Below are 21,722 nucleotides of genomic sequence, written 5' to 3' on the forward strand. Positions count from 1 at the left end.
ACCTTCGCGTGGATATAAAGAACGTCGAAAACGGAGTTCGTATGTGAAAGTTATGATTTTTAGAAGTCGAGAATGCAATTTGCTAAATCTGTTGCTTGACCGATGACGTGGCTCAATCCTGACCGTCGCTTGCTAATCACGGCTCGCTTCGGATGAAGGACACGTCGCTTCGCATTACGCCCAGCGTCCGAAGTTTGTACGCCCCGCATACCCTCGCCCTTATCCATCCGACGTACGATTACAGCTGGGTCCGAGCTGGTGGTCTTATCCGAGGAGTACGTCCAGCGTACCCTCGGTACGCCCAGCGTAAATCCAAACTTCGGCCCCTATAAATACCATGCGAATTCTCCCAGATTTTTCACACATTTTCACTTCTCTCTCTAAACTACTTTCTCTCTCTAGCCCCTTTTGAGTCCCCTAAGCCTTAGATAAAACCCCTAGCTCCCGAGGGAAGCCTCGAGGCTTTCGGAGTCCCGAGAAAAAGAGTCTTTCGGTTTCGAAACGCTGCTCCAAATAAGTTCTGGTTTTCGATAAAATTCGCTGTAAGTGTGCTACGCTTAAGTAATTTTTAATATAGCTTTCAAATAATTATAGGAATGTTATTAGGTCCTTAAAATAATTATTTGGGCTATTATTATGAGTTATATTGAGTGTTATTAACGCTTATATAATAATAATAATAATAGTCAGACTAATTAATTTGTCGCGGTTATCGTTAGACTAAACCCTAGTGGTATTGGTACTAGGTTTTATCGAAGGAAAATCGTTTTGAGAGTATCGAAGCGCTGTCTGAGTGTTGAGTCACCACCTAATCAAGTGAGTGCATAGTTACTTTCAGCTTACACATAGATATGAAGTATTATATATAAATTACGTGTTATGTGTGCATATTATCTGAATACTTGCTATCTATGCTGGATGAACGTTTTATACATGTTTTCAATGATTTAAACTGTATATGTATTTTATATCTACAAAATGTGTTGGGTAAAACATAGGTAGATGTAATAGTTGCTGTGTGACAAAATAAAATAATGAGAGGCCTTGGTATAGATGTTATTGATGATCCAGTCATCTAGCGGAGTATAGATGACGACCACGGACTATTCTAGACAGTCCAGTGGAACACTAGCAGGCTCGCAACCTGTAGGTGTTTATTTGAACCGTGTGTTTATTTGAACTATGTGCTCACCAGATGTACTCCATCCCCCACATGGTTGCCTTAAGGACATTTATTGCTGAGGAATCCCCTTAGCAGTAGTGTCCATCCCAATGATAGTCCTTAGACTAGGTCCCTTGTGTTAGATGTTTTAGGGACGTAAAGTGAGGATAACGGAAACGGGTAATCGGGTTTGTTTGGTTTGATAAAGTTAATAAACTTATTTATTGTGGGTTGAAAACCCTATGTGCTCACCAGGCTCCCAAGCCTGACCCACTCAGTTTCTTGTATTACAGGTAGTGGCGCATGAGCATAGATGTGATGTCTTGGGATGAGAGATTAATGGATTTTAGACCTGTAAATACGGAATAATGTAGTAAGGCCTATATTGTATTGTTTATGCTTATGATCTGTATCGAACATGACATCCCAAGTCTTTTTAATGAAATACATTTCTACAGAAATTCTTTTGATAAACATTTATCATATATTGTTTTGGGACAAATTCCGCAACAATTTTATTTAAAATGTTACTCTGATTTTCAAACAAAGCATAAACAAAATCGGTCTTTTCTGGCCGATTTTATTTAAAATGTCACATCCCATAACCAGCCTCCATCACCTCATACTGTTATTTTGAAACCCTAGCCACCATTTGTGAGTCTTGAAGCTTTTAGTGTGTTTTTGGTTGCATTTTTAATGAAAGGAGTCCATTGAAAAATCTTTGGTGAGCTTCAAGCATTGTAGATCCAGACCTTGCACTTCATTAACATTATCCAAGAGGTATAAATCTTGCATCTTGATGTTCCTTTTGTTAGATCTGATTAGGTCATTAGTTTTTATGCTTTTTGTGTAACGCCCGTAGATCCGGGCTAGTCAATTTAGAGATAATAAGGGTCGAAAACGACTTTTCAACAAAATATTATTTAGAATAAATAATCTTAACCAAGTTGTAGAATATGTCTCAAGGGTTCCGTACATATAAAGAGCACCGAAATCCGAGTTATAACGAAGAAGTTATGACCCGTTGAAGTTTCTCGACGGAATTGGCACGGCACAGGGAAGACGCAAATAGTGAATTTATGATAGAGAGACTTTTAGCCTTAGTAATCTAAATGAAATTCATAGAATATGTTAACCTGAGAACGTCCATAAAAAGAACGCCCAAATTTGACTTTGTATGAGGAAGTTATGATTTTTCGAAGTTTCGGCTTAGCGGTGTACAGCACGAAGTTCGAGTATTAGATCGAGCGGTTTTTAGCCGACACAACCTAAACGAGAATCGAAGATCTCGTTATTACTAGTGTAACGATAAAAAGACAAACGAAAATGGACATCGGATGAAGAAGTTATGAGATTTTAACGGACCAATCCTATCCCGGCCTGTTAAAAATATAACTTTAAAAATAAAGTCAAAATTAGCCGACGGAGTCTAAAAGAAAGTTGTAGATTACGTCTCCACCTACGCGTGGATATAAATAACGTCAAAAACGGATTTCGTATGAACAAGTTACAAATTATAATAGCATATTTACGTATTAAAATAAAGTATAAATCATATATGCGTACACATATATATACATATGTATATATCATTAGAAAGGTATCGACGATGCGGTCATTATAAGACTAATGTTGAGTTCTTTCGATATTAGTTTAGTGCAAATATCGTTAAATCTATTTAAAATAGTAATATAAAGGGGTGTTTAGTTGTTTATATAACTATAAGGTCATTAAGTAATTATGGAGGGTAGTTTTTGAAAATTCAACTAGTATAAATAAGAGCCTCTAGCTCTCATATTTCTTGCCTCATTGTCTTGATTCAACAGTCTTTCTCTTCTTATCCCCCCCCCCCCCCCCGAGCATTTTGGTCCCTCATGATTCGACTTCTCTTTCTGTATTTTTAGTATAGTAAGGTGAGCGTTGAAGCGCTGCACGAATCTTTCATAGAAAGATTCAGCGACGAAGTTCTGCCCCTGCAGAGCCCGACTCCTAGCTAAAATCTCATTGTAAGTAAGTTATGTTTACCCTATTTTAAATATAGTTTATATTTAAAATTAGTATTGTTATTATGAACTTAAAATAAATATTTGAGATATTATTATGACTTATATAAGTGTCGTTATAACATTTTTTTAACTACTCGCGGTACGGGGAATCTGGTTTAAAGGACCGCATAGGGTTGTTGGATCTCGTTACAGCTTCGAGCTGATATGTGTATGGCATGCGGTATTTTAGGGAACTCACTAAACTTTGTGCTTGCGGTAATGTGGTTTAACATTTTCACGTACTTCCAATTCCAAAGGGAATGGCCCAGCTTGACTGCACAACATCTCCTGATGGTTTTTTTTCGTACTGGTTACTTTTGATTTACTCTGATGTTTAAGTAATACATTTTATCATGTCTGGTTTTGGAATAAACGGTTGTATGACTTAATGATTTTAAAAGAAAATTTTTTATCGATATTTTTGGGACATTACAAAGGGGTTGGAGTGAAGAGTGGCTACTCCTAGAAATTCAAAATGTGTAAGGACACAAGCCAAGTGACTCATACCTCAAATCAAGAGGGGCCAACAGAACATTTACCTGTCCTTATTCAAAATGTAAGTATTTTGGAACATATCATACTTGTTTTTTCGATCATATTTTTATGACATCCTTAGTAGGATATGATATGCATCAATATGAATTGCCTTCAATCACACCTAATCTTCATACATATTTTTTATCAAGGAGTAGACTAAGCATCTTATTCTAACCTTAACAAAAAATTAATGTATCCATGTCATTTGGTACGATTCTAAATGACCTTCCCAATCGAGTCCTAAAATTTTGACCATTTTATAGCTACTACATTCTCACTGATTCCTAGGCACTTGAAAAAACTATAACATCCTGTTTTGATAAGTTTCTCATTTTCGGATTGTAGACTAAAAATGGATTGAGTAAAGGCCTTGGGCTTCAAGGGAATGGGGTTTAGACCTTATTGGATGATGATAATGTTGGTTAAGTGATTAAATCCTTCGATTTGTGCTTGGAATAAAAAGGGTAAAAGGGAAAAAGTAATAATGCGGGCTTCTCACATGGATTATGGTTTTAGTTCGTCATGTATTAAGTCCAAAAGTAATTAGATAAGGTTGTTGGGCTCGTCAATATTTTTCCGTGCATATAAAGATCGTTGAAAATGAAGTTGAAACGAAGAAGTTATAATTGTTTGAAGTTGGAATGGAATTTGGTGGAAACCCGTTCTCACGAGGTGAGAAGTATATTCTCACAATGTGAGGAGCCTGTTTTCACGAGGTAAGAGGTTTATTCTCACTACGTGAGAACTATGCATCCTAACCCTATGAATTTTGTAGGGGTTTCAAGGTATTTAAAGGTAAGGATTCATGTTTTAGGGTATTTTCTTAGCCTCCATCATATCTAGAACCTTTTAGGGTATCTCTTATCCATTTTTTGGAGTTTTTGGTGATTTTACAACAATGTTTTCATGCAAGATTGATCATTGAAGCTTGTCAATTGAAGATATCAACTTTCATCTACCTTCTAGACCTTTGTAAGTTATGAAGTTCCAATCTTTGTTGCATTTCATCTTGGATTTAAGTGTATTTGCTGTTTTGGTCCATTTTAGTGAGTTTTGAGTGAGAGTTGGGAATAAAGTTTGCAACTTTATTACTCTCCAAGGTCCCAAGAATATTGTATGTTTCAGGTATAGACTCCAACATCTTTTGATCAGTTTAGAATATTTTCTTGGACCTCGTGGACTAGGAAAGTTTTGATCTTTTGTCTTCCCTTTCATCCATGCAAGTTATCTTGGTCATTTAAGCCATTTTGGTGTATTAAAGTTTAGATCTTGAAAGCTTGAGGCATTATTATGGATAAAGTTGGAAACTTTATCCATCTAAACATCATGTTGATTCAGATCTGAATGTTAGAGACTTGGACTTAATGGATTTAGATGATAGATATGAATTATTGGTCCCTTTAAGACTTAAAGACTATATCTTGGTTGTTTAGGCCATCCTAATGGATAAAGTTGGAAACTTTATCCAGTACGAAGCTATTTAGGAACTAGATCTGAGGTTATGGGCCTTGGTATGAGCACTTAATGAAAACTTTGGCCTTTTAACCAGAAATCACGACGTGACATAGAATGTGCCATGACATGACGATGCCCAGAATTGTGATTATTTTGTCGTTGCATTCTCACGACGTGACCTAGGAATGGTCACGACATGACATTGTCTTTGGCTAAGCTGACCGTTGACCTTGTGGACTTTGACCGCTAACTTTTTGACCAGTTTGACTCTTGGGTAGAATTGAGTATTTGACTAAGGATTGATCTCGGTTTGGTTTTAGGAAGTTTGGGGTGGCTGTTCTAATGTTGAGCTAGTTGTTGGACTTCTGTTGAGTAGTTCAAGTGAGTCTTCTCACTGTACTCATGGGTCGACGACACCAATGTCGGCCCATTGGATTGTGTTAGTTGTCTTTGTGACTCTCACATGTTTATGTTGGTTTCGGCCCATTTATATGCTGAGATGGGCCCATTTGTATGCATGGAGCCGATCTAGGCTTAGAGTCATTATGGACTCGGGGTTGATACGTACCCGACCCATCTACGTGGTGTTAAATGGAGTTATTATGGACTCGGGGTTGATACGGACCCTGGAGTTGATATGGACCCAACACAGCTACGTGTTGTTATATATATTCATTGTGGACTCGGGGTTGATACGGACCCGGGGGTTGTTACGGACCCAACATAGTTATGTGTTGTTATATACATATATGTTGTATGTGGTATTTTGAGGAACTCACTAAGCTTTGTACTTACGGTTTTGTGGTTTGAAAATTTTAAGGTACTTCCAGTTTCAAAAGGAAGAGCCCAACTGAATCGCACTACATCCCCTGAAGATTTATTTTGTAATGATTGTTTATGATTTTACTCTAATATTTTGATAATACTTTTACTCTGATCGAATTTTGGGAATTTTACTCAGTATTTTTTGGACGTTACGATAACAAAGTACATGTGTATCAAACGTGTTTATATAATAGACATTGGATGTTAGGGTGTTTACCATGGGTATGGTTTCGGGTTTAGGTGTGTGTTGGGTGTAACTTCCTTGGTCCAAAAAAAACTTTTAGATACAAATGGCACATATCTACAAAAGTCAAATATTGTTAATGACTAAAATCCTCTAAAATCTTAAGTCGAAGGCCACCAAAAAACTAATCAACTTCTTTTTCCTCTTCTTATATCACATAGCGTCACATATGAAGCCTACCAAATTCATTGATGAAATCCTCAACGTATAGGTTATATTAAGATAAGGTATGATAATATAGAAATTCTTCCTACATATGGTTAACTAGAAAGAACTATCATCATAAGAAATTCTTTATTTTCTCCTACATCTCAACTTTTGATATTAGCTCTTGTTTACATTGTGACAGGGTCCACTATAGTAAAGCATGTCTTCAGAGCTTCATATCGACAACAAAATTTCAATATATTTTGACCTCGAAAACAAAGATAACTAAATTTTCGCAATGATCTAAATGTTGAGTTATGATCTAAATTTCAATATAGTAAAACATGTCTTCAGAGCTTCATATCGACAACAAAATTTCAACATATTTTGACCTCGAAAACAAAGATAACTAAATTATCGCAATGATCTAAATGTTGAGTTATGATCACATTATCAATGATGTCATCACCCATTTATGTATCATTAATCAACCATCTAAATAGAACTATATAAAAGATATTAGAGGAAATTACATGAACTCTCCATGTGCTATGGTCCAATCTATACGTTTTGTCCTTAATTTTTTTTTCTTTTTTCATTCAAATTGTTCTCGGTTAATTTTAAATTGTATGTTTCATCCTTTCCGGACCTAAAAATATTATATTGTATTTTTTTTAGGTTCATTCTTTTATTATAAAGAGAACACCAACGTACAATGGTTTAAAGTTAGTACATCCATGTTATTGGTTTTCTCCGATAAGCTCAAATACATAAAAACAAGTTTATGTAATTTTACTCTAAAATCAAAGACAAACATGGAACAATTATCGATTAAATTGAAAATTTAATTAAACAAAAATATGTTATTTACTCTTTTATTTAACTATTGCTTCACAAAACCAACGTATTCAAGGCCAAGTAAAATCAAACATGAATTTTTGCACAAAAATAGTTATAGGAACATAAATCATCCCTTTTGGTTGTCAGACATGAATGATCGGTGGCAGTGGCTGTCTAGAGGATTCCACGGGTGTCGATCCAAAGTATCCTGACGGTTTTGAGTTTAAAAATGATATATAGAGGAAGAGAAATATATAAGTCATTGAGGGTTTTAGGCAATGTTTTAAAAACCGGTTTTTTAGTTGAACCGGTATGGTGATCGATTCTCGGTTCAACCGGTTTAACCGGTTCGACCGCCGGTTGAACCGGTTTCTATATTTTTCACGTTTTTTTCTATTTTCCTACACATACATACATATATAAATTATGAATTTGATGTTTACAAGTTCAAACATTAAAAATACACATAAAAATAAATTGTAGATGAATCCAAATATATTAAAATAACACATAACCATAAGTTTTAGTGTTTTACATCAATCCATATACGTCAAACAGAAAATAAAGTATAATACCAAAACGAAATATAGTTTTTGATGAATACAAACACATCAAAATAATTTATAACATTTACCATATGTTTTTATTTAGAGTAAACTAAATAGATTTGAAAAAAATCACCAAACTTTATTATGTAAATGGTTCTTTTTCATGTGTTTTTATTCGGTTTAACCGGTTCAACCGGTTTTTTTCTAAAACCGACCGGTTCAATCCGGTTCAGAAATCAATATAAAACTGGTGATAGTTGAACCGTTCCCTCTCCCGGTTTTCGGTCCAACCGGTTCGACCGGCCAGTTCAAACTGGTTTTTAAAACATTGGTTTTAGGTGGGGTGGGGCCATTTTATTAGTCTTAAATTATAAACAAATGATAAGTAATTCAAAGAAAGAAAATTAACAAGGATAAAATAGTCATTCAAAGAAAATTATAAACAAATGATAAGTAATTCAAAGAAAGAAAATAAACATATAAAATTTAAAATTATGGATAATCCGAGTGAAAAACAAAAGTTAAAAAAAAGAAACACGCAAGTTGGATCATACCGTTAGGACGATTTATGTAATTTACTCAATATATCATTAGATTTCAAAACAACCAAAATCAATTACTTTGAATATAAAATCAAATTAAAAATATCATTAGATTTCAAAACAACCAAAATCAATCCCTTTAAATATAAAATCAAACTAAAAAGAAACACAAAATTACTATTCTAATAAAGGGATTATAAGCGAAAATATAATAATATTGATCTTCACCATTCACATGTTCTATTTAAAGATTTTATTTGTTTTAAAAAATAAAAATATAACTTACTAGTCAATAACATCGGTGAGAAACTGAAAGCATCTTTAATGGTTAAGTTATACTATGTTTTAAAACTATTGTTACGTCATCATTCTAATAACTTAACCTATAATAAAATAACAACTCTAATGGTTAACCTCTCCTAACATGTTTTTTATAAACTTTAACTAATTTATCTACGTCTATCTAAAATGTTCTATAAAACTCCTTTATTTAATTATTCATTTTTTAAAAACACATTATATTTTAATTTTATTAAAAATATTACAATACATTGTTTCAAAGAAATATATTACAACATATTGTTCGGAAAAATTAATACAAGAAATACTATTATAGAATAGTCATATAAAATATTTTTAAAAAATTATATAATCATTATAATTTTATATTTCATTATAGTTATTAAATATTTAATAGAAATAATTAATTAGTCAATAAATAAAAAAAATATTTAAAATTAAAATATATTTAAGGATATAAAATGAAATATAAGTATAAGAGGGTTAAAAGACAAAACCTAAAAGTATATATTGATCATATATGTTGTCAATAAATTATATATATATATATATATATATATATATATATATATATATATATATATATATATATATATATATATATATAAACTTTTTGCTCTTAGTAATAATAATTGCTTGATTAATAATAATAAATTTTAAAAAAGTCCTTGTTGAAGATGCTTTGAGAATATATATATATATATATATATATATATATATATATATATATATATATATATATATATATATATATATATATATATATATATAGGGTTAGGTTATTTTGTTTTCACTATCTATTGTGTCCATGTATGACTGATTCTGGACCAATCATTTTAGTTATTTTAAAAAAGTAATTAATGCATATTACATGTTGAAGATATAATAGGTATTAATTACATCTTCAACATTTAATATGCATTAATTACTTTATTAAAATAACTAAAATGATTGGTCCAGAATCAATCATACAGACACAATATATATATATATATATATATATATATATATATATATATATATATATATATATATATATATATATATATATATATTGAAAAACATAAAGGTGCCAAAAAAAAATTGTTTTTTTTTCTTTTCTTTAATTTGTAATTGATTGACTTATTTCACTCATAAACATATATGGTTTTATAACATTATAAAATAAATATATTCACTAGGGTCTATTCTTCGTTAAATACATATATAAATGTTCTATTTCAATTTATTCTAGAAAAAATACAACAAAAAAATACAAAACTATTTTATTATTTGCGAACATTTGTTATGAAATATTGATTGTATATACAATTGGAATGAATTAAACATCTTTCGTAAATCACTGAAAGATAACTCACAGGTATATTCGAAGGTATAGCATCTAGTTAAGAAAAAACAGCAAATTTCAATTGTATGAACTACAAACATTTTAGATCGATCGGTATGAGTCATCAACATCGTTGAGGAGCCGACATGGCAAGCCTTCAATGGCAGTGAAGAGTTTGGCACACCACCAAACCAAATAGTGACATGACTATTGGTCAACCACAATTAAAAAAACAATATTTATTTTCTAAAAATGCATACAATCTTAGCACATTTTCTAATTGAAAATGTTATGGTTTATTTAAATAATATGTCTTATAAAATTATATTTGTTTTATAATATTTAAAAAAAAACAAAAAAAATGATGACATTGAAATATTGTGGTGTTATGACATAATATAATTTCCTACAATTATGTTATAATTTGAAGGATGAGGTGTCATTTGAAGTGATAAGTTTTTGGTGTTATAAGACCGCTGAGAGTGTGTTTGTTTTCTCGTGTCGTGTTCACCGCACTACCACTAACGGATGCACTTTGTATTAGAAGTAGCTATTTGATGTATATCTACTATGCAGGGCGTGAAAATAATTATTATTTCAACATGTGGCTTTTTGTTTGAAATTGAATGACATATGGGCCAATCTACTCACGTTCTATGGTCAGGATTGATCTTTATTCTTTTGGTGGCAGATCTCTCTCTCTCTCTCAATAATAATAATAATAATAATAATAATAATAATAATAATAATAAGTTATTAGGGAGAAACAGTTAGAATATTTTTCCAAAATAGAAACACAAACATCTCAAAATAGAAACACAGACATATGCGTTTGTACTTTGTATGTATATGAGAACATTTTGCCAAAAAAAAGGTGATTTTATCTATTTCTAGGGAGAAACAGGTGAGACTAACTCGATTTTGTGAAAAGTTAAAACTTAGATGAAAAGAGAAAAGCTTGTTACCAGGTTTTCTTCTTCGATGCTGAAAGAGCGAGCCATGCGCCAGGTTTAGATAGCACCACAATCACCTTGAGATAACTGGTATAAGGTTATTTAGGGAGATTTTTTTTGAACGAATACTTTTGCTATTGGTTTAAAGGAGTTCAAGGTGACTATGGATGCAAATATTAGCCACAGAAGTTAAGGATGCAACCAACCACGTGCAAACGGAATTAATCACTCAAATGATTGATACAATTGACGTCACTTTTTCTTCCAGGGGGGGCCAACACTTATTTCTCGATCCATATTACGCCCCCATTTTCTTAGAACAAAATAACAGAAAAGAACTGAATTTTTGATATGGAAAGAGAATCAAGAGTCCAACCGAAATCTTATTCACTGTTGGGTTCTTAGCCCATGAGTAGATAGCTAGCCCATCTTACTTTTAACCCACATCTAATTTAACACACACACATATAGTTTTTAAAGGCAATCAATTTTTTTGCACAAATAATTTATTAAACCTAAACAACAAAGTCAAAAACACTAAAATAAAACAGCTGCTAACATTTTATGGCGGCTTGTTAAAATATATTAAAGGTTATATTACAAAAAGAAACAAACACTACTACTAATACAGATAATAAACTTAAATTGCCTATCTGAAATTGTTATCAGGGCAAAAGTGTTAAACGATGCAATTTTATTTGTATGGAAAGATAAACATACAATTATTATTATTTGTTTAATAAGGTTATTAGAGATTATGAATATCATTAAATTTCAATATGAAAAAAATATATTTATTATTATATATTTAATTGAAAATATTAAATCGGTAATTTGTACCAGTAAGATTAAAAATGGTGTCTTCACCTATGACTTTCAACAATTAAATTGTTGAAAAAACATGGTAAGAATGTTAATCTAATCATGTTTTAAAATGATGCATACCAGTTAGGTTTTAAAATAATTTCAATAATCGATTTAAACTATCTAAATATAGAAAATGTATTGCTTTTGGATAAAAAAAAATCATTTTAAGATTGTAGTAGTTTTTCTATTTTTATCCATTTTATGATTTCCACATATATTTTGTATAGGAAACATTTTTACAAAGCAATGCTAATAAAGCAACTGACAATAAAAACATATGCAATAATGTCAGATAATGTCAGATATTGCCCTACATTGAATTTTTATCCCTTCACAACTTGCGACAATACAGAGAACACATATTACATTAAAATGACAGATATTGCCACGGGTGTAAGCCACAACGTCGATTGATTGGAAAACATATAAAGTTTGGAATCATAATTTTAATAGAACTCAATGACAATAAACATAAAGTTTGGGAATCCATAATTGGTTGATAGATAGAAAAAAGTTCATTATTACTAATTTGCCCTAAGCCAATCTTCATAGTTATCCACCTTATTTATCAGTATGTTTCTTTTGTGGATGTTAATCACATAAATAGTCATCCTTCTGACTTGTGCAAATCTGTCAAATAAAAGTTACAAAAGGTCAAATGAATGCTAAAAATATGAACCGCATCCGGTTATCACTTTCTAGTTTGATAGTTTAAATACAAAGTTTTAATTAAAACAATAAAATACCTTCCTTGGTGTGGAAACCTTCTTCCTGCCAACAAAGAACTAAGTTATAACTGTAGATGGATATGAAATAAGTCAGCAGCCCATTCTCGACATACAAATCCCATCATGTAAATGTGCGTACCCCTAAAAACCCATAATTTATATATAAGATAATGTATAAATTCATTACTTGCTGCATTATCTTGGGAAATATTTCAACCAGAATCATCTTTTATTTTAAAACATGAGTTGCAAGACCACACTTAGTTGTTCCGATTTCGTTCAAGTTTATTCTAGTCAGTGAGATTAGTGAACTGTAAATAAGTGATCACTAAAATTATTATACAAACTATATCACAAGACATCAACATATGAAACATGATACATGCGAAGTAATTAGTAAAGATATTTCAATTTGAATTTTTTTGAAGGTCAAAATACTTCATCATGTTTCCATTTACTCTGTAAACCATATCAAGGGCGACCAAGCATGCTTCATGGATCCACACGTTGTCAAGGCACAATAAATGAAATGAATAAATTTATTATAAAAAGTTGTTGAACATATAAGATAAAGATGAGAGAATAGTTAAGTATATCTATATAACCTCTAGTTAGGCCCTCAACACCAAATAGTTGTGACTATTAGAGATCTTCATCAGGATTTTCCCGTACATACCATAGTCCTACAAAACAATTTATCATTTATATGATCAGTTCAAATAAAAAAAATAATGTTGAGCAAGTAAAACACAGATATTTCCAACATATAAAAAATTTAAACCCCGTTCTCATAGCAATGGTATTCTATTGGATCTTTTTTCAAACACTATTAAAGAAAAGCTTGAGAACTACGAACCACCAGCCCACCTTCATACCTGCTTCTTTCCGGTTCATCGTGAATATCTTCGAGACTGTCTGACTCAGACAGACAGTTACACTCTTTGTACATTAACCCAGAGAAGACTTGTGAAGACTCGATCATAATTCTTATTATTGACTGTTATTTACCAGCTTGACATCTGGAGCCAACTAATCTTGTAGTCGGCTTTGCATACATTCAAAATCAATATGCAGCAGTACCACTTAATGTCACTTTAACACATCTCCTTGAACAAAACCTTTAGCATCTCAAAACTCATCTTTACATTTTCTTGACAACACCAAATATATATATATATATATATATATATATATATATATATATATATATATATATATATATATATATATATATTAAATCATTGTAATTGATAATGCTTTGGAAAAAAAACTCAGAAAAATAAAACTTTACATCGGAGTTGTGTTGATTCATTATTACTGCTATTTCAGTTAAGACATCTGCCATTCCCTCCTTCAAATAAACAAAGTATGGTCATAAAGACTACTTTAGAAGGAGATTATCATGATTGCATTTGTAAGAAAGAATTGAAATACTTACCTCTTCGGAGGGTGTTATGATCCATGTTAAAAACAACAAAAACCAAGCAAATAACTCTATGAGGAAATTCATTAAACACCTTATGTGAAAACACCTTAAGTTCTAAGTATTTTGTGTGTATGTGTATGTGTAGACAACAAAAAGCAGAGAAATCTATGCTAGGTGTGTATAAATTCACGATTCTTGCCTTCCCGCTGATCTCCACCGTCACTGCCCCTGCCATGGGAGGTTTAATTCGGAAGGACGACGCCATCAACCCATCGAGATTTGGAGAAAAAATACGAATTTTAGAGGAAAGAATCATCGATATTTTTCTCCATCTTTTTTTCCTGTAATTTGTGCAAAGATGTCATATTTTGTCTGTGTATGAAGGAAGGCTTCAAGGGTCTCCTTCTTCATATATAACATCCCAAGTCCAGGTATATCTTGTAACCCTTAATCCTTGAGCACTTGTCCATTTTAGCCCTTTATTGAGAAAATGTGGTGAATGAGTATGCACGACGTACAAGAGAGTACGCTCAGCGTACTCATAAGCGTGCATTTGACGTGGAAGCCACCTGGCACGCTGGGCGTACCAGAGGGTATGTTGGGCGTACTAGGCCCATAGTGAAAACCCTAATTTAGGATGACTCCCCTATATAAAGGATATGATGGCCTCATTTCTGGCCACCATTCTCAGACAACAAACTCTAAGTGTGCCCTAACCCTCATTTTAGAGCTTGTGAGTGCATTTGTGAGCCTTTGAGAGTTCTTGTGTGTTCTTGAAGAGAAGAGAAAGATTTGTAGAAGAAGGAGTGGGAGTCCAAGATCTTGGATCTGAACATATCTAAGTTGGGAGCTTCATATAGAGGTATAAAGCTTCAAACTTTACCACTCTTTTGTTATGAGCATCATAGTAGAGTATTTTAGGGTTTTGTCCCAAAAAGGTAGAGACTTTGTGAGATCTTGAGCTCCATAGATTAGAACCAACCCCCTTTGAGTGTATTAGTGGTGTAATGTCATAAAAATCCAATCTTGGTCGTTGGAATCAATCCATGCATGAGTTATGAGCTTCTTTAGATAAAAAAGTGAATATTTTGTTTGTTTGTGACCATATCAGCCATGCAAAGGCTTAAAGTCACTGACTTTATGGGTTAAGAGCTATTAGGGAGTCTAGATCTGTAATATGAGCGACTGAGAAGGGTGAAATTGGAGCGTACGTCAGGCGTAATTCCAGTACGCGCAGCGTAGGGGTCGCGCATCCCCGATGCCTGCATGGAAGTAGGGATGAGCAGTTTTTCTCAAATCCCGATCCCGTACCGGTACCGTATCGGAACCGTTACCAAACCGTACCGAATTTAAAAATATGGGACGGTACTTGGTACTCAAAATACATGAAATTCGGGAAATCGGTACCGCCGATATCGGTACTAGTACCAAAAACCGATACCATTCCCGATACCGATACCGGTGATGTTAATTTGGTTCGGTACTCGGGATTGATTTTTGACCAAATTCAGTTTTCGGGAAATCGGGAACGGTACGGGTCGGTACCGGTTCCGTCTCACGCTCATCCCTACATGGAAGCCGAGTACGCCCAGCGTAGAGAGCTGGTACGCGCAGCGTACTCCCTGGCGTTGACTTTTGGTTGACTTTTAGGTATTGGTCAATTTGTGGACATTTATGGTCATTGAGGGGTAAAATGGTATTTTGCCCTTCTATGAGTTAGTGTAGCCTCTTGAGAGTCGTGATTAATTAGGGATAATTGCCGTGTATGTTAGGCGGAGGCTAGACCGGTGATTTGAGTTCGAGATTTGCTGATTTCTTGCAAGGTGAGTCTTCTCGCTATACTTACCATGAGTAGTACCTTTGTGTGATTGAGATGTTTATTGTGCTATCTGTGTATTTGATATTCTGCATTATGTCTTTGTGATTTATGTTGAGTATTGTTATTATGAGCTTACTGAGTTGGGACCGGAGGGTCCCACTGAGACACATAGACCGGAGGGTCTTATTGAGTTATAGCCTATAGTGGTTATTGAGTTGTGTGTGGTATTTTGGGTAACTCACTAAGCTCCGTGCTTACCGTGTTATGTGTTATGTGTTTCAGGTACTTCTGATGATCGCAGGAAGGCCCCGCCTTGATTTTACACACACTCGCATTGGAGACATGTTTTGGAGGTACCTGAATTTTGTAATAAACAACTTTTGATATAAAATGTGTTAATGTTGATACTTGAGATTTTTGGGAAATGTGACATGTGTTTATTGTGTTTGAAAATGAAAGAAAATTTATTTTGAAAATTTTCGGCGTTACATCATAACTTGCTTAAATCGAAAGAACCGTGAAAAGGAATAGTACAATAAATTAAAGTTTCTTTCATAACAACAAACATAAAACCATATTAGGGCTTCAAATAGAGATGATAAGAAAGAGAAGGTGCATGCTCGTTGTGGTGGAAGAAGGGTATTCCATACCTGAAGTCGAACCTAGATGTAGAATGAAATATGCAAAATCGAGAGTAAGGGACAATGGCTAAATTTTTTGGGTCTGTGGTTTTTAAAGAGATATGTATCAAGAATCATGTGAAGGGAGGGCGATGTTGGATTTTATATCAATTTCATTTTAACCTATGAATGAGTCTACACTTTGAGATAAAATTGTTGAAAATGTCGAGATATAAGGAAAGTCAGATGAGACCGATATATTTGCCAATGAAATTGGACATTGTTGGTTAATTCAACCCATTTTTCTTTGACTTTTCAATTTTTGACCAAACAGATCATGCAATGCTTTGAATTTTTCAATTGTTGACCAAACAGATCATGTAATGCATAAAATTGTTGTAAATAATGTAATAAGCCTTGTACCTCTTAAAATTCAACATTTTGAGGTAAATGCTTATTAAGGTGTATATATATATATAAAGGAGTGTTCAATCGAGAACATTTCTTATTGCGAGAACATTTGAGAACAAATTTGGACCACATAATTTTTTTAATTAAAAAAATAAAATAATATTCATAAAAATCAATCAATTGTTACAAACAACTAAAAAACTCACCAACCAAAACCACTCACCACCCAACAAACACCACTTATCACCACTACCTACCACCCACCACCACTTCCACCACAACCCGCCACCACCACACCCACCACCATTTACCACTACCGACCACCACCACCCACCTCCACCACCGCCCACTACCACCACCCCCACCCATCACCCACCAAAACCACCACCTGCCTCCACCACCCATCACCACTACCCCTACCCACCTCAATTACTTATCACAACCACCCGCCACCGCCACCACCCACCACCACTACCACATATCACCACCCACCAAAACCACCACCCGCCACCACCACCCCCGCCCACCTCAATCACCCATCGCCACCACCAACCACCACCACCATCACCTATCACCACCCACCACACCACCACCTCCACTCACGACCCACCATAACCAGCACCCACCACCACCCACCACCTACCACCACCCAACTACCACCACTACCTACCACCCACCACCACTTGCACCACCTGCCACTACCACCAACCACCACACCCACCTACCACCATGCACCACCACTCATCACTACCGAGCACAACCACTCATCACCACCACCTACCTCCACCACTACCTGTTACCACCACCCCCACCCATCACCGACAAAAACTACCACCCGCCACCACCATTACCACCTACCTCCACCACCATACACCACCTTCCCCACCTAACTCAATCACCCATCACCACCTACCACCTACCACCATCACCACCTATCACCACCCATCACCACCCACCACCACCACCTCAACCAACCACCCACTAAAACCAGCACCCGCCACCACCATCACTACCGACCACCACCTGCCCCCATCACCCTCACCCACTTCCACCACCTATCACTACCACCCACCCACTACCTACCATTATGACCACCACATGCCATTACCACCAACCACCACCCATCACCACCACCCGCCTCTATTATCCATCACCACCACCACCCACCACTACTAACCACCACCACCCACCACCTATCACTACCACCCGTCTCCACCACCCATCACCACCACTCGTCACGCCACCTGTCACCCACTATACTCACCACACTACATGTCACCCCCACCACCCTTCACCACCACCACCACCTACCACCACCAAACACCACTACACACCACTATCACTCATCACCACCAACTGTGATTATGTGTATATAATCACATGTGATTATTTGTATTTAATCACATATGATTTATATGAACAATATTTTTGTCCAAATAAATCATGTGATGAAATACATATAATCACATGTGATTAGATATATTTAATCAAATGTTGCGTTCTCGATTCAATAATTATTTTTTGTCAACTTTAATCATATGTGATTAGATGCATATAATCACATGTGATTATATGTATCTAATCACATATGATTTACATGAACAATATTCATTTTTGATTTTTCGTTTCAATAATTTTTCTCATATATTTAATCATATGTAATTATAAGTATTTAATCACTTATGATTAATGTGGACATAAATTTTTTTTAATGTTCTTGATTAAATAGTCGTTCTCGTGTATATAATTACATGTGATTATATATATTTCATCACATATGATTTATTGAATCAAGAACGTGAAAACAAATTTTTTTCACATAAAACGTATATGATTAAATACACGAGACCAACTATTGAATTAAAATGCAAAAATGAATATTCTCCACAAAAATCATATTTGATTAAATACATATAATCACATGTGATTATATGTACCTAATTACATATGATTTATGTGGACAAGATTCATTATTTCTTTCTCAATTCAATAGTTGTACTCATGTACTTAATCACATGTGATTATATGTATCAAATCATATATGATTTATATTGATAATATTATTTTCACATTTTTGATTCAATATTTTTTCTTATGTATTTAATCGTATGTATTTAATCACATATGATTAATGTGGAAAAAAAACTATTGAATCAAAAACGCAAAAATGAATCTTGTGTACAGAAATCTTACGTGACTAAATGTGCAAAACTATTAAACGAGAATGTGAAAATGAATATTGTCCATATAAATCATATCTTATTAGATACATATAATCTCATGTAAATAAATACACAAGAACAACAACTAATCGAGAAAGCGAAAATGAATACTTTCCACATAAATTATGTGTGATTAGATATATATATAATCACATGTGATTATATGCGTTTAATTACATGTGATATATGTGAACAATATTTATCTTTGTGTTCTCGATTCAATAGTCGTTATCGTGTATATAATCATATGTGATTATATGTATATAATCACATATGATTTATATAGACATCATTATATTTTGTCCATATAAATCATATGTGATTAGATACCTATAATAAAATGTGGTTATATGGATTTAATCACATATGATTACAATTGACAAAGAACAATTACTGAATCGAGAATGTGACAATAAATCTTATCCACATAAATCATATATGATTAGATACATATAATCACATGTGATCATATGTACCCAATCATATATGATTTATGTAGACAATATTTATTTTTGCAGTTTCGATTGAATAATTGATTTTGTGTATTTAATCACATGTGATTATGTGTATATAATCACATATGACTTGAGGTGGACAAAATTCATTTTTTCCTTCTTGATTCAATAGTTGTGCTTATGTACTTAATCACATGCAATTATACATATAATCACATGTGATAAAATACATGAGAACAATTATTGAATCAACAAAGCAAAAATGAATCGTTTCCACATAAATCATATGTGATTAGATTCATATAATCACACGTGATTAGATTTATTTAATCATATATGATTAATGTGGAAAAAGAAAAACCATTGAATCGAAAACACGAAAATGAATCTTGTGTACATAAATCATACGTGACAAAATGTAAAGTAACAACTATTTAACGATATTCTGAAAATGAATATTGTCCATATAAATCATATCTGGTTAGATACATATAATCTCATGTAATTAAATACACACGAACAACAACTGAATCGAGAACACGAAAATGAATATTTACCGTATAAATTCTATGTGATTTGATACATATAATCACATGTGATTATATGTAACGCCCGTAGATTAGGGCTAGTCAATTTAGAGACGATAAACGTCAAAAATGACTTTTTGATAGAAGATTATTTGGAACGAATAATCTTAACGAAGTTGTAGTATAGGATACAAGGATTCCGTACATATAAAGAACGCCGAAATCCGAGTTATAACGAAGAAGTTATGACTTGTCGAAGTTTCGCGACAGAACGGGTACGACACAGCGTGATGTAAATCGTGAATTTACGTTAGAGCGATATTTAGCCTTAGCGATCTAAACGAAAGTTGTAGAATTAGTTAAACCGAGAGCGTGCATAAAAAGAACGCCCAAATCTGACTTCGTATGACGAAGTTATGATTTTTCTAAGTTTCAGCTTAACAGTATGTAGCCCGAAACTCGAATTTGAGATCGAGTGGTTTCTAGCCGAAACAATCTAAACGAGAATCGAAGATCTCGTTGATAGTAGTTCAACGGTAAAAAGACAGACGAAAACGGACGTCAGAGGAAGAAGTTATGAATTTATAACGGAGTTTTCGTGTCTCGGCCTACTAAAAATAATATAATAAAAATAAAGTTGAAATCAGCCGACGGAGTATAAACGAAAGTTGTAGATCATAGTCTCACCTACGCGTGGATATAAAGAATGTCGAAAACAGAGTTCGTATAAGGAAGATATGAATTTTTGAAGTTTATTAAATACTTAAAATATTTATTTAATTATAAAATCGGATAATACCAAACCCGTGACTCATCCGGCCTTATCCACCCAGTACGCCCAGCGTAATTTTGAGTTACGCCCAACATAAATCGGGGTTTCAGCCCCTATAAATAGAAGTCGATGGCAGGAGAGTTTCTTTGCTCATTTCTTCCTTTCTCTTTCATTTTTGCATCGTTTTAAGTCCAAGAAATATCCCGAAGCCCCGGTATTAATCCCGATCCCTAAAGCAAGTTCCGAAGCCCCGAAGATCCCAAGAAGTGAAATTCCCGAGCCGAAGCTCTGCCCGCGAGAAGCCCGGTTTTTGTGAAGATCTCCTGGTTTCACCGAAGAATACTACTTCTATAAGTCGTAGTGTTGTCCGATCATCTTCTGATCAAGTGAGTGTATAGTTACTTTCTTCTAACACATAAAGATAAAGTATTAGCTATGAAATACGTGTTATGTGTTATATATTATTTGTCTATTTAAGATGGGCTTGGAATTGATATTTTTATACGGGTGTTAAATGATTTAAACTGTGTTTGTATTTATATCTACAAAAAAATGTTGGGTAAAACATGGGTAGATGGAATAGTTGGTGACGATGCGACTTCGTGCCTATTGAGTAAGCTTTGGTGACGATGCGACTTCGTGCATATTTGATAAACCTTGGTGACGATGTGACTTCGTTCCTGTTGAGTAAACCTTGGTGACTATGGAATTAGCGCCCGATAGCTATGGATTTAGTATCTGATAGATAAACTTTGGCAGCAATGGACTTCATGCCAATTCCTTAGGTAAATCCTTACGAATAAATGAATGAAGGATAATTGGTTCTTAGGATAAACCCTTAAGAAATAAAGGAGATATGAGGATGGGTATTTGGGTTGATTGTTTGATGATTGAATAATAAATGTATTATTGTGGGTTGAAAACCCTATATGCTCACCAGGCTCCCAAGC

The 21,722-nt window shown here is 33.8% G+C and overlaps 1 protein-coding gene across 10 annotated transcripts in view; it reads right to left on the reverse strand.

The window, feature by feature from the left end:
• The window catches only part of LOC111914013 (probable 3-hydroxyisobutyryl-CoA hydrolase 2), a 55,558-nt gene extending 44,347 nt beyond the window's left edge, over window positions 1–11,211 (reverse strand). For 4 of the 10 annotated variants that reach the window (XM_023909764.3, XM_023909763.3, XM_023909761.3 and 1 more), the window contains exon 1: window positions 10,938–11,210. Coding sequence is in view for 5 of the 10 variants with exons in the window: in XM_023909759.3 (XP_023765527.1) it covers window positions 10,938–10,973 (36 nt within the window). In the remaining 5 variants the exon portion in view is untranslated. Of the gene's footprint in view, window positions 1–10,937 lie in introns of all 10 variants that reach the window. The other 6 variants (XM_023909759.3, XM_023909756.3, XM_023909754.3 and 3 more) reach the window with 6 other exon arrangements.
• Window positions 11,212–21,722: the final 10,511 nt, after the last annotated feature.

This window comes from Lactuca sativa, chromosome 7 (genome assembly GCF_002870075.4).
Source record: "Lactuca sativa cultivar Salinas chromosome 7, Lsat_Salinas_v11, whole genome shotgun sequence".
Classification (NCBI taxonomy): Eukaryota; Viridiplantae; Streptophyta; class Magnoliopsida; order Asterales; family Asteraceae; genus Lactuca; species Lactuca sativa.